General features: G+C 39.1%; 1 protein-coding gene across 5 annotated transcripts in view; it reads left to right on the top strand.

Annotated features, from left to right (window-relative positions):
- The window catches only part of LOC104602111 (uncharacterized), an 83547-nt gene that overhangs the window by 35554 nt on the left and 34059 nt on the right, over positions 1-13934 (top strand). For all 5 annotated transcript variants that reach the window (XM_088900595.1, XM_010265680.3, XM_088900597.1 and 2 more), the window contains 2 exons: positions 5500-5567; positions 6369-6482. In XM_088900595.1, coding sequence (XP_088756721.1) covers positions 5500-5567; positions 6369-6482 — 182 coding nt within the window. The remainder of the gene's footprint in view (positions 1-5499; positions 5568-6368; positions 6483-13934) is intronic.

Below are 13934 nucleotides of genomic sequence, written 5' to 3'. Positions count from 1 at the left end.
AAAGATCTTCATGGCCCAAAATCCAACCGATCCAAGAGGAGAAAACCTAGAATTTTATCCCATGCAATTTCAGCACTAGGTTTCAATAAAAATTCGATTTTTACTACTCTAGTGACTGGAATTTTTGCATAACATGATCATTGGATGATCATCCTTCATACGAAGCGTTCTTCAGATGACAAAACTTTCTTTATTGCATTTGTATCATAAAAACTAGGGGGTAATTCTATATATACCTCCTCGGCTCCTCTTGTAGATTACCATTGAGGAAGGAATTCTTAACATCTATTTGGAACAATGACAATGAGAAATTCGCAGCAAGGAACAACAATACTTTAATGGTGTTCATCTTGGTGACTGATGCAAAGGTTTCTAAGTAATCAATACTATAAGTCTATGTGTATCCCTTTGCAACTAGTTAGGCCTTATATCTTTCACTTGAGCTTTTTGCATTGTATTTCATTGTAAATACCCATCTACACCCAATGTGTTTCTTTCCTTCAAGTTGATCTACCGATTCCCGTGTATTATTTTTAATTAGAGCATCCATCTCCTCCTTTGTTACATCCTTCCGATTAAACAACAAGGCTTCCTACACTGTTTTAGGAACAGATATAATAGCAATAAATGCCAAAAAGGATTTATAGGATGGTGAAAGATGGTCATAAGAAAGAAATTGGGAGATGCAATGGGTAGTAGATGAGGTATAATGACGCTTATCTTTGCAAACTGCAATAGGGAGGTCAAGATCATTTGAGAGAGGCTAAGGTTCAGTAGTGGTAGGTGTATCATTTGTGATTTTGTAGTAGTAATAGGTAAAGGGGCTATAGTACATGGATCTAGCGACATAGTGGAGACTGGAATTGGCCTGGACTACTCATGACGAAATCAACTTGCCTCCATTGCTTGTGAAACACCCTTAATTCTTTACACTTCTAGCAATTCTCTTTACCACAAAACCACTCAGTGATTGGAATAGGTAACAAGAATTCTAGAGTATAAATACCCTTTTCACCACTCTCCCTTTGAGAAGAAACCTAGGATAATAGGGAACATCCTCAAAGAAAGTAACATTCATAACACAAAATGATTCACAGAGACAAGATCATAGAAGCAATACCCCTTTTGATTTTGTGCATACTCGAGAAAAGTACACTTGATAGCCTTAGGATCAAATTTAGAATGATGAGGTCCAAGGATTTAAACAAAGAAAGTGCACCCAATGGTCTTAAGGGGAACAATGATTAATTCTTTATTTGAATATAATATGTTAAAAGGAGCTTTCATATCTAAAATCCGTGAAGGAACCTTGTTGATGAGATACACAGTTATGTGGATGGTAACCCCCCCCGAAAAAAAAAAAAAAGTATAGGAATATTAAAATTTAGTATGATGCTTCTAGCAACTTCCAAGATGTGTTTATTCTTTCTCTTAACTACATTCTACTGAGGTATATAGGAACAGGTACTCTAATGGGTAACCCCATACTCAATCAGGACCTGGGATAGGAGGGAGCAAATAACTGATTCATGCACCACCTTGAAAGTTCGCTCACATTCCACTCCTGATCCAGCTAGGGGGCACTACTGAAGATGGGAGGAATTCTCTGCTTCTCTAACTCTCTCGCAGACAAGAGATCAGATTCCCCTTCCAGAGGTATCAGTTACCAGTGACAGGAGCGATGAAGGCCTTCTAATCGGTGCTCGGATCAGAATCAGTTCAATCTTTTCCCCTTAATATGAAGCTAAGGGTTTAAAAAAAATACTCCTTGGCATTATTAGGAGAAATGAGAATAGTCATCAACAAACAATGGGAAATATTTGTTCCCCTCCCCCCATAGAAGTAATATGATATAATCCCCAAACATTGGTATGCACAATTTCAAAAGGAATAATGCTTTTTTTTTACTTGATGAATAATTTGACCCACAATGCTTTGTAAGTTCACAACTCTTACACTTTAAACTAAACACTTAGACCGACTTAAACAAAGTAGGAAAAAGACTCCTTAATGAGTCAAATGGTGAATGACCACTCACAGACTGAGAAATAAAAGACCTCCCAACTTCTTTATGCCTCCCAAATGGATGCTCAAGGAAGTAGATTCCATTTGTCTCACGGTTAGTCCCAATCACCTTCCTTGTCACTAGATCTTGAAAGAGACAATGATCAGGGAAAAAGGTATCTAGGCAATTTTGTTTTTAGTAATAGTACTAACTGAAAGCAGATTAATGCCAAGCTTAGGACATGCAGGACTGAAGGCAAGGAAATGGCATCAAACACTCTAATATCTCCATTGCTAGAAATAAGGACAAGAGAGCCATCAACAATAGTACTTTGTCTCTATTATAAGATAATAAGAGATAAACAAAGAAGACAAGCTAGTCATATGATCAAAGGCACCCAAAAATACAATCCAAAAAAGACTAGTGTTACCTAGGGTTGAAGCATGATGGGTAGTATCCCTTGTACTTGTGTGAGCAAAAGCTGAAGTGGGGGATAGTAGGTATAGTATCTAGTGGCTGAGATGATCCAGAGATGCCAACCTCACTTTCCAACTAAGTTAAGGAAGCTTTGACTGCAACTAGAGCATCTAGTGATGTGGATCTTGTGCTAAAGGAAGGTGGATCATTAGTAGCAATGGCTGCATTGACACTCCCCTTTTATTCTTAATTTTTGCTAGAATAAGATGAAGATGAAGCTTCCAACGAGTGTCCCTAGTGTGCTTTGGATTCTTACAATAATCATAAAATATCTCCCTCTTGTCTTCCTTCATATCCTTCTCCTTATCACCACCATGCTTCAGCTTTACAACTGCTAAAGTTGATTCCATAGGTGGATTTTCTAACATAATCTACCTCTTACTTTCTTCACTATATACTAGTGAATAAGCCTGAGATAAAGTGATACTGTCTCTAGTAAGCTGTTGTTGCCTCACATTATCATAATCTGAATTCAGGTCAACAAGAAATTCAAACACTATTTGTATCAACCAACTTCCTATATGTTGTTGCATCCTTCTAGTTTTCCAATTCAATTTCTCCAAGTGATCAATTACATACTATAAAGATTTCAAATTAGAGAAGTAAATTGACATAGGTTTCTCCTTCTATTTAAAGATTGCTTACTTCACTCTTCAACTCATAGACTCTAGTAGCATTTAGAGGCTGAGAATAAGTCTCTTTCATGTTTTCCCAATTCTTCTTAGTTGTTTTCACCCACAAATAATTTTGACTAATGTGAGGCTGTGAGGCTGCATAGAGTTGCACACCCAAGTTATCACCAAATAGTTTTCTTGAACTCATTTGGCATGAGATGGATCTTCGTTGGCTGGTTTTTTTGTATCCCCAGTCACATACCCTAGATCTATACACCTCCAATGGCCATCATGGCTCATTGTGCCCATTCCAAGTAGTTGTTTCCATCAAACTTAACAATAGTGATCTAAAATGAGTTATTCGTCATACTTCCAGTCCCTACAAGTCCTCCTTGAGCCTCCAATTCATTCCCAGCTGTCTCCATGACAAATTCACCACAAAAAAAAAAGAACACCACAACTTCAAGAAGAGAAACCCAATTTCAGTCTCCAAAGGACTGGAAAGGTTTGCACAACCACACAAAACAAATAACAGTCCTCAAAGTTCTCCAAAAAAAGGCAACAATGGTGATTAACAGCCGAAGTAATGGGCCGGAAATCAAAAAACTGATTGAAGAATTAGGGGGAAACCCTAGAACCAATCCTGTAGAAAAACAATTCTATCACTGCTCCTTCCAGAAGGATCCAAACACCTACTGACTGTTGATCTCAATAAGAATGATAAAATCAACACAAAATCTCTGAGTGTTGGTTCCAATCTCAGGTTTAAACCCTAAACCTTGAACTTACCTGGTTTCTCTGGTTCTTCCTTCTCACTAGGCAATCTCAAAGGTCACACAACACCTTGGGAAGTAATCGAACTCTCCAATAACATCCAAGAATCAGATAACATATGCTGAAGCTCCAGCCCTAGGAAATTCTCATGCAGCCGGCTGGATGAAGTCCACAAGAGAACCCTAATCAACCCTAGGCCTGCTCTCATACCAGCTTGTCTGAAAGGGTTTGTAATCAAACTATGTTCTGATGTGAATTCAGCAAGAAAAAAATAATAAAATAAGAGAACAGAAGAGAAGAGAAGAGAAGAAGAGAAAGAAAAGAGAGAATGAGAAAAGGGGTGCAGTTAGTTGTGGTCCTGCCACCGGCATTAGTTCTATTTATATGTTCGCAAATAAAGCATCAATAAAATGACACTTATACCCCTGCCACCTATATAAGAAAAAGAAACAATAACAACAAACAAACAAAGAACATAAACATAAGGAGGGACCGCACAAATCTATTGTACTGTGTCTCTACATTTGATATTATCATTATAAAACTTTCATGTAATCTTTTATATGTTTTTATACTTTTTTCAAGTATATATCTGAGGTAAATGGGGAAAACATCATATAAAAGGGCTGTTTTAGAGATTTGAACATTAGCCACTTCAATCTCCATTGAAAATGGTAAACACATTCGACCAGGCCATACATGAAGTCATGGTATCCATGTGTGACAACACAAATATTAGTTGCTGCATACCATATATGCAATCAGGGTGGAGGCCTTACTGGGACCTTCATGTATCTGGCCCATCCTGGCTCAGGCGTGACCTGGCCTGTAGCTGGCTTGGCCCATGTCTGACCTTGGTACAAAAAACCTGAGCCATAACTCAGGCTGGGCTCCCTGTTGCCACCCCTATTTCACCTCTTGCGAAATTGTGCTCACGATGTTTCAAGCATTAGATTTGGCTGCCTTTCCTGCTGTCATATGTCTTATTTTATTTTTTCTTTTCCTCGTGGTCCTTCTAGTATTTTTTTTTATCAGTGACAGAAAACTTTCATTAATTAAGAAGAAAATATTTAAATGCAAAGGTGGGAGGAGGTGAACTCTCTTAACTCTCCCCCAAAAGGAAAATTACAGTGTAGCCCAAAACAAATGACTTTTTCCCACCCCCTATTTAGCCAGTGCATCTACAAATGAATTGGCACATCTTTTAACCCACTGGATATGCACTTCCATTCCTTGAGTTAACCACTTGAATTGCCTTCGTTCATTAATGTATGTCCATAACACATCATTTGTCCTCTTTATCCAGCCAATTACCACTTGTGAATCTCCTTCAATAATCAACCTGTTTATATTTAGTTCCTTAGCCCTTTTCATCCCCTCTAACAAAGCCAGAATTTCTGCTCTCAGTGAATCCCCAAATTCAATTGGTCCTGAGAAAAGAGCTATTACTGAACCTGCCTCCGATCTGAAAACACCACCAACCCCCGATGGTCCTGGATCTTGGCCCTTCTAGTATTTGTGTTTCAATTTTTTAAAATGTATCATCATCTTTTCTTTGGAATGGTTGAAGCTGCAATACTGCATGATGCTAGAATTTTTACAAGAATCCTTGTTTCTGATACCCTACAGAAAGAAAGTGTCTAGTCTTGACAAAGAGCGTGAGGAACTGCAGTCTACAATTGATGCCCTGGAAGAAGGTAAGAATTAATGTAGCGATTGGTCACTGCCATGCATGTCCATTTATTTGTTTTTTTGATCAGTAAGGAAATCTTATTAATTGTATTAAATTGTGAAAACAAGTAATTACAGCAGATTGGGTATCCAGCTACCCAGAGATACAGTAGACATTAGTTCAATGCCCCAAAACAGAAGAGTTACAGTAATGCCCAAAACAACTACTGCCAATTATAAACCCCCTGTTTTGCTAATATATGAGCCACATCCCATTTGCAGTCCTTACCAAATTAAAAGTAGTATTCAAATCCTTTGACAGGCTTTCTATTTCCCCAAGGGCATGCCTATAAATCCAAGGCACATTGTGCCTACTTGTGGTCCAGGAGACAACCAGTTTTGAGTCTCCTGCTTCTGAGTGCTTGAAGCTAGATTGCTTAGCAAATCTTAAGCCTTGCAATAAAGCCATCAGTTTAGCCTTCAGTCAGTCTCCAAATCCTATAGGTCCTGAATACATAGCAACCATTCTGGATGTCCATTTATTTTGAAAAATATTGCCTTGTGTATTAAAATGATTTCTTCAATCATTGTCAAACTGCTTTCTAGTGTTAAAAATATGGGAAGCTTCTGAAGGTCTGATATATTCTTATTAAAATAAAGAGGTGCTTACATTATCTTTGTGTTTGTTAAAGTGTCCATGAAATAATTGGAAGTGTGTCAGTAGGCAGAGCATCTACATGCAGTACATTTAGTTACTATATAGTATAGACTAGAGAGCATGCTTGGTTTACTGTTATTTGCTTTTCTTTTTTACTTGCAATACACAGAGAAAAAGCTATTGCAATCTAAGCTACGTAAAGCAACTGGAAGTGGAAAATTTATTGATGTCAGCAAGGTACCTTCTGTTAAGAAAGATGTATCAACCTCTACGGAGGATTTAGGTATGTTATTAGTTTTCTCTATGAATGCTTTATCGTTTTAGTTCATTTCAGCATAAAATTATCTTTCGCAAAAAAAAAGGTACTTGATCAGTTAACTTTCAAACCTTGGCCTGTATGTGGTTAAAAACGTTTTGTTGACTTGCCCAACATTATTACTTGGCTGAATTGATATTTTAGGGTTACTACATGAAGGAAACTCAATGTCCCTTGAGGTGATGGTATTATAAAGCATGCTAAGGAACATCCAGGAGTTGCTACAAGCATCTGAGTTTCATGCCTTGTAGATTTAGGCTTATGGTATCCATGATTTTACCACCGTTAATGCAGGGTGTTAGGGTGTTAGGTGTTCTTTGATACAAGTATCTGATTTAAGAAGAATCTGAAAATTCTTCACTATGAACACAAACTTTTTAATTTTCTTTTTTAATTCTTTAAGCTATATATCCAAGATGAACATAACTTAATTCTAATATTCTAAAGAAAATTTTACACCACAAATACTGCTTAAGGGTTCTGTCACCTAAATGTTTCTTCTTTTAAATTGCAAATAGGTAGATTTGTTTCATTGTAAACAAGAACATATAAATTTTCTGTTTCTTCTTTTCACAAAACTTCTATTTCTCCAACTTTTTAACAAAAAATAATCCCACTCAAATATGTATTGGTGTTTACATTTTTTTTAAACAGTTTTTTGATCTTCTTACCAAGGTTCAAAATATTGTTACGTATCGGCCCATATCAGCCGATATTTATCGCACTGGGGCCTTCCCGATACGCTTCTACAGGGGGTGTATCGGGTCAGGCCATGGTTCAGAGGGCAGCCAGGACTTAAACCGACCCCTCTGAACCGGTTTTGAAAAATAAATAAATAAAACACAAAAAAATGTACCTATACAGGCCGATATGCCAGGGTGTCAATTGGATTGGATTTGGTCCAATCCGATCCAGTCCAATGTGAGCCCATTATAAATGGATCAGGTCCAATCCAATCCAATGAATGTTTCGGACTAATTTGGACCGGTCCAATTTAATGTCTGGACCGTCCAATCTGTTCAAATTCATTTTGATTTAGATTGGTTTCAACCCAAACCTGGTCCATTGACACATATATTCTTATCTTATATCAATGGACCAGATATTGGCTTAATCCAACCCAATCCAATATAAATTTGTTATGGATGGACCAGGTCCAATCCAATCTAATAAATAATTTTGAACCGGATTGGTCCAACCCAATATGTCTTGTTGGTCCGTCCAATCCATCCAAATTGATTTTGGACTGGACAGGGTCCAATCCAAAACCGGTCCATTGTCACCCTTATCAATATTTAGAACCTTGCTTCTTACAGTAGTTGCAAATTACTTCTTCTGTCTTCTCAGCAATAACACCCTTGCCTCCATTAGCTGGCTAGAGCATAGGAAGGCTCAAGATGTTTGATAAATGCTGTCTAGTAAAACCAAAATCTAGATTAAGTCCTACTAAAAACTCAAACACATAGGTCTTCTTTATGACTCTTCGGTTCTAATTAGCATCCACAAGGTCCCTCCATTGAAGAGCCTCCAAATGATCCATCTCCTCCCATAAAGTCTGTAAGGAAGAGAAATACATACCCACCAATTATATATGCTATTTGTGTGTGTGTGTGTATGTGATATAATAATATGACACCTAACTTTTCCAGCTGGCCAAAGAAGAGGGGGACAACCCTTTGGAGGTGTACAAGGGCGGCTGTGTGTTGGATGATTTGGGAAGAAAGGAATAAAAGAATCTTCTTAGGAGTTGAGAGTAGGGTGCTTTACTTGAAATCATTACTATCAAAGTGGTCCAATGGGTGAAGTCACTGAATCTATTTGAAGATTTTTCATCTGGTAATCTGATGAGGAAGTGGTTTGAGATTTTCTTACTCCTCCTTTAAGGTTGTGGTTAGGCTTTCTTGGTCCCCACCTAATGGAGGTTTCATAAAACTGAACTTTGATGGAAGCAGTGATTTAAAAGGCGTGCCTGAGGAACGCCTAGGCACATAGGCAAGGCACATTTCAGGGTATGTGCCTCACCTAGGTCCTAGGCACAACCCTTTCAAAAGGCGCAAGCCTGGTGCGCCTAGGCGTGCGCCTTTTGAAAGTTTGACGCTTTTTTGCTTTTTTTGAATGTAGTGGCTGGGCCGGGGGCTCCGCCCCTGGATCCCCGTGCCACACCCCTCAAAGAAAACCCAAACAAGTCCACTTTAGGTCTGAGAACCCCCAATTTGGTAATGTTGCTCATTCATTCGTCCTAATAAAATGTCTTCTTAAAAAGCAATTAAAACTATAAAATGATTATTTTTTGTGTGAAAAATAAGAATTTAAGACCTAACGTGGACTTGTTTGGGCTTGCCTCGAGGGGCATAGCTACTTGAAGTAATGCAATTGAGTGAAAAAAGAGATTAGAGGTTTTACATGCTTGAAAATGTTTTATATGTTTGATTTTATTTTTAAAATCTCATTTGAATATGCTTTACATCTTATGTTTATGTATTTTAATTTTAGATAATAGGTTTTTTAAAACATTTATTTTAAAATTTAAGTATATTTTTATTAATATTATGTTTAATATTTTTTTGGCATTTTATTGATTTTTTTTACTTTTTTTACTTTTTTTTTTTGTATTTTTCTGCCTTGCTTCAAAAAGGCGCACGCCTCGCCTTGCACCTTGTGCCTCAGGCGCAAATTGACCCCTGTGCCTTTTTTGCACCTTGCGCTTTTAAAACACTAAATGGAAGTAGTGAAGGAAATCCAGGTCCTTTAGGTATAGGCAGAGTATTCAGAGATGAGGATGGTAGAGTACTTGTTCTTGTTTCAGGTTCAATTGGGGAGGGTGACTCCTTGAGAGCTGAAATAATGGCTGTGTTAGGTGCGGAAAAGGCTAAGGGATTAGTTATCAACAAATTGGTGATTGAAGGAGATTTCAAACTAGTTATTGATTGGCTGCAAAAGGAGGAGGATCTTGGATGGTTGGGCTACATCTTTGAGAAAAGGAGAAGCTTGCTACAAGATATGGAGGTCATTATATACAATGGGTGAAAAGAGATGCTAATTCATTTGCTGACAGTTTGGCTAAACAAGGGGTGGGAAGAAATCAGATTTTTTGGGAAACTTTGTAAATCCTTTTCTGTTTTGGGAGAGTTATGAAAGTTTATCTCTCCCTTTAATATTCCTTGTACTTCCTTTCTTTTATTAATATAATGAATTGGTTATGTTATTGATAAAAAAATAATGACACCTATAAAACATATTATATATGCTATTTTGTATATATATATATGATTGGAAACGGTGACTTCATTAAGCAAATTAGGATGTATCAAGTACAACTGTCAGCCCCAGAATAGGTGCTGACCCCAAAAGACCTTTTTTACAATTCTGCCCAGAATAACCTTTCCCTCAATATCCCCTGTTTAGCTAAAGTATCATCTATTCCATTAGATGATCTTCTAGTCCATTTGAAAGGAGCCCCAGTCTCCTTAGTTATGTTGGCGATCTCCCTTATAACATGTTTGTAAATCCAAGCTCCCAAGCTGCCCGACTTCAACCAATAAATGAGCATTTTAGAGTCACCTTTTACCTCTATTCGGTTCAGTCCCATCTGTTTGGCAAATCTCACACCTTGAAGAAAAGCCATTACCTCCATCCTCAAAGAGTCACCTACTCTTATAGGCCCTGAATACATAGCAACAATTTTACTGTCTCCATCTCAGAATACTCCCCCAAATTCTGATAGTCTTGGATTGCCTCTAGAGCTCCTATCAGGGTTATCCTACCCCACAATCTATCCTTGTTCCAATGACAATCTCCATATCCATTTCCCCAACAAGGTTGTGTTTCTTAACCTAATATTTCCTATTCCTAAGCCTCCATCATCTCTACACCTAGAGACCATCTCCAACTTCATTAGGTGATCGTTTTTAGTGTCCCCTGATTCCCATAAGAAGTCCCTTATGATCTTCTTTAACTGATATGCCACTTTCACTGGAATTCTGAAGGTAGAGAGGGAGTACACTGGTAGATTGGCTGGTGTTGACTTTATAAGGGCTATCCTACCCCCCAATGAAATGTAGTTTCTCTTCCAATTTACCAGTTGTTTGGTGAATCTCTCAATCATTGGGTACCAAAAACTATTTGAGTTTGGATTCTCTCCTAGAGGTAGCCCCAAATATTGTAATGACCAATCTCCCACTTTACACCCCAAAAGCCTAGCTAAAATATTCACCTCTTCACTCTCTAGGTTCACTCCTACCACACAACTTTTACCCCAATTCACTTTAAGGTTGGAGATTCTCTCAAATTTATCCACAAACTAAAGGTGTGTGACCACCACTTCCTCCCAATTCTCCAACCTTTAATCAAATTGTTAGCATTTGCCTTTGTAATCAAGTCGCTCAAGACATCAGCCACTAGGGTAAATAGAAAGGGGGATAGGGGATCTCCTTGTCTAAGGCCCCTCTTAGTAGGGAAAAAGTCTAACTACTTCCTTACCACATTAAAATCTCCTCCCAGACACCAAGGTCCATTCCATAAACCTCTAATTTCTGCTAGTTCCTCCCCAAAAGCTTCCTTTTCCTTGTAGGAAGTTGGACCATACACATTAGTTAAGACCCATTCCCAACCATCTGTTTTCCTCTTCAATTTTATGGACACTGAGAAATTTCTAATCAGCTCCTCAGCACACTCCATCTCTTTATTTATCCAGTGTTATAATTCCCCCTGAAGCTCCTTAGGATTGTGCAAAGGCCCGACTGATATCTCCAAGTGACCAAATACTTCAAATCCATTTCCTATCCAGGTCTAACAACTTAGATTCTTGGATTAGAACAACATGTGGCTTTTCTCTCCTCAACAAATCCCTAATCACGCCTCTTTTTCTTCAACTTCCCAAATCCTTGACATTCTAGCTTATTATCTTCATAATGACCAACTAATATTTCACCCTAACTTGGAAGCTCCCATCACTGCTTCTTCCTATCCTTCCATCCAACACTCCCTTTTATCATAACCTACCTCACATTTGAGCCTTTCCACTTCACTCATCTTTTTCTTTCTTTGTTTCACAGGACCACCACCCTCCCCCCTTTTTGTTTTACTCCTCTCTTTTTCTTTCCTCTCAGGGTCCGTTTTCTTTATTCTCCTTCTACCGTTTGCTAGACCCATTTCTGTCCTTTGGCCATCCCTCCCTTTCTCGGTTGCTCCTACAAACTTGGACTTGGAGTGTTACCCTCCTTGTCCCTTTTAACTTATTCAGCCAATTCTTCATCCACCCGGGTTCTAAATAACTCCATAATAAGATCCCAAATGCTGTCTCCTATTTCTCTGTCTATTCTCTCCAACTCTTGTTCTCCCACCATCTCTGTTTCTTGCCCCTGAACATCCAGACCGACAGATTATATGGTTGGGCTCGTCCCACTTGTAGGCACGTCACACTTGTAGGCACGTCACACACAGGACTAGGCAGAATATTAGTAGTAACAAAAACTGGGGTCATGACAGGTTTCTGGGCAAGGGACGAAGTTACCGGAGGAGAAGACGTAACCTGGAGGTCCTGGACACCACAAACTGGATTTTTGCCGGAGGTGTTCACTTCAAAATCAAACTCTGGAATGTTAGCTATGGGGCATGGGCAGTTCGTATCTCTGTTGGAGTGATCTGGGTTGACCTCACAAGCCTTAGAGTCAACCTGAACTTGGTCTTTATTTGGAGAATGGTCTCCCCTGTTCTTTGGAATGGAGTTCCCTCCACTGAACCTAGTGCCTGATCTTCCTTCGTTTTTTCCAGACTGACCTAGGAGCTGAGTATGAGAAGTAGATATTTCATCATCGAAAAGCAACCTCAGACCTTCTCCTCCTATCCGTGACTGGTATTTACCTTGAATGTGCCGTGGACTGACTTGTCAGGGCTTTCCTCTTCTTCCGTACTTATCTCTTCCAAGCTTATCCAACCCGAATCCACTGTTTCAACCCTGTTCCTCTGTCGATTATATCTCGGTTTTGGCTTCTCTAGACTGGTAGAGTATGAAACCAGTCTCTGCACCCATTCGAGTCTCGAACCAGGCTTCGATTTCGTCCCAAGATTTCTTGCTTTTGTTTTGGGACGAAGATAGACCATTAGAATGGTCTACTAACTTTCGATCTCTGCTACTGGTCACGTGATCACATGACCTTTCTTTTGGGCCTTTGTTTAGCTGAACTCTCCTTTGTTGGGCCGGGCCTTACTGGCCTGTCTTGACTGGTTCGGCCCATCTACTTCATTTCCTTCGACTCTTCCACCTGTCCCTAACTTCTGACTTGCCATTAAATGTGGATATTGCCATTGCGTACAACTTTTCGCTCCCTCACCGCTTGAGCATGCGATTTGGAGAGAGCCGTTGGTTTCTTTAAAATTTGATTCAAAAACCCAGTTTCCTTTTTCGTGAAACTCTTCTTCTCCCTTTGTCGCTTCCCTTCCTCGAGGTTGACTCGAATCCTCTTTGCCACGTCAGCATCATCTTCTCCAGTATCGTTCCACCATCTTGCTTCCACAGAGGTAGCAATCTAAGCCTTGAACAGCAAGCCATCTGAAAAAATCTTTGTAGCTCTTGGAATTAAATCCGGCTTTGCACCATTTACCCTAAGTGGTACTGCTCGCAGCTCTGAATCATTTGGCAATTCTATTGAATATCTCATCTGACCATAAATGAAAAGGCAGCCCTATAATTTTCATTCCAATATAGGTAGTTGCAGCTACACTTTTCTCGTTGCAGGTTGGGGACCACCTTCCAACGCCAGTCCTTCCTTTGTTTCTGCTGAGATAGTTGAAAACTCTGACCCAGCGTAGAGATTGGAAACTAGAGTCTTCTGTCCATCGAATGGGACTATCTACAACTCTTTTGGACTCTTCTAAACTTGCTGAACCTCTTCTCCCAGTCTCTTCCAGTCTATAACTTCCTTGTTTAACGAGATTACTAGTATATTTCCCAATATTCTTTGGATTTCTTCATCCATAATCTCAATGAGCTCACTCTTACATCAAATTGAGTATCCCCTATTTACTGGTAAGCTTCGTTTCTGTCTCCTTCCATTCCATATCCTCCACCCAATCTTTAGAGCTTTATTTATTTTCTTGTTGTCTTAGTAGAGGCTTATTCTTTTCATACACTATCTCCAGGTACTCTTGCAGTGCTTGTGTTATCACATCCCACCCTACAGCTTCTCTTTGTTCAGGGAAGCATGTGAACTGCTTCATACCCTTTCCATAACTTTCATAGATTCTAACATATCTCCCTTCCTGTTCTCCTTTCTTTCAGCATTGAAACTTCAACCATCTTCCATCATGATGCACTTCCATTCTCTTGTTCGTACTGTCCTCTTAGCTCCTTCCAATAAACCACGGAACCAGGACACTCCTCTTCCTTCAAGGATCAGCAACCCTCTTCTCAACAATCTT

This window comes from Nelumbo nucifera, chromosome 3 (genome assembly GCF_055504915.1).
Source record: "Nelumbo nucifera cultivar China Antique chromosome 3, China Antique-T2T, whole genome shotgun sequence".
Taxonomy (NCBI): domain Eukaryota; kingdom Viridiplantae; phylum Streptophyta; class Magnoliopsida; order Proteales; family Nelumbonaceae; genus Nelumbo; species Nelumbo nucifera.
This window is presented reverse-complemented; position numbering and strand designations above follow the sequence as displayed.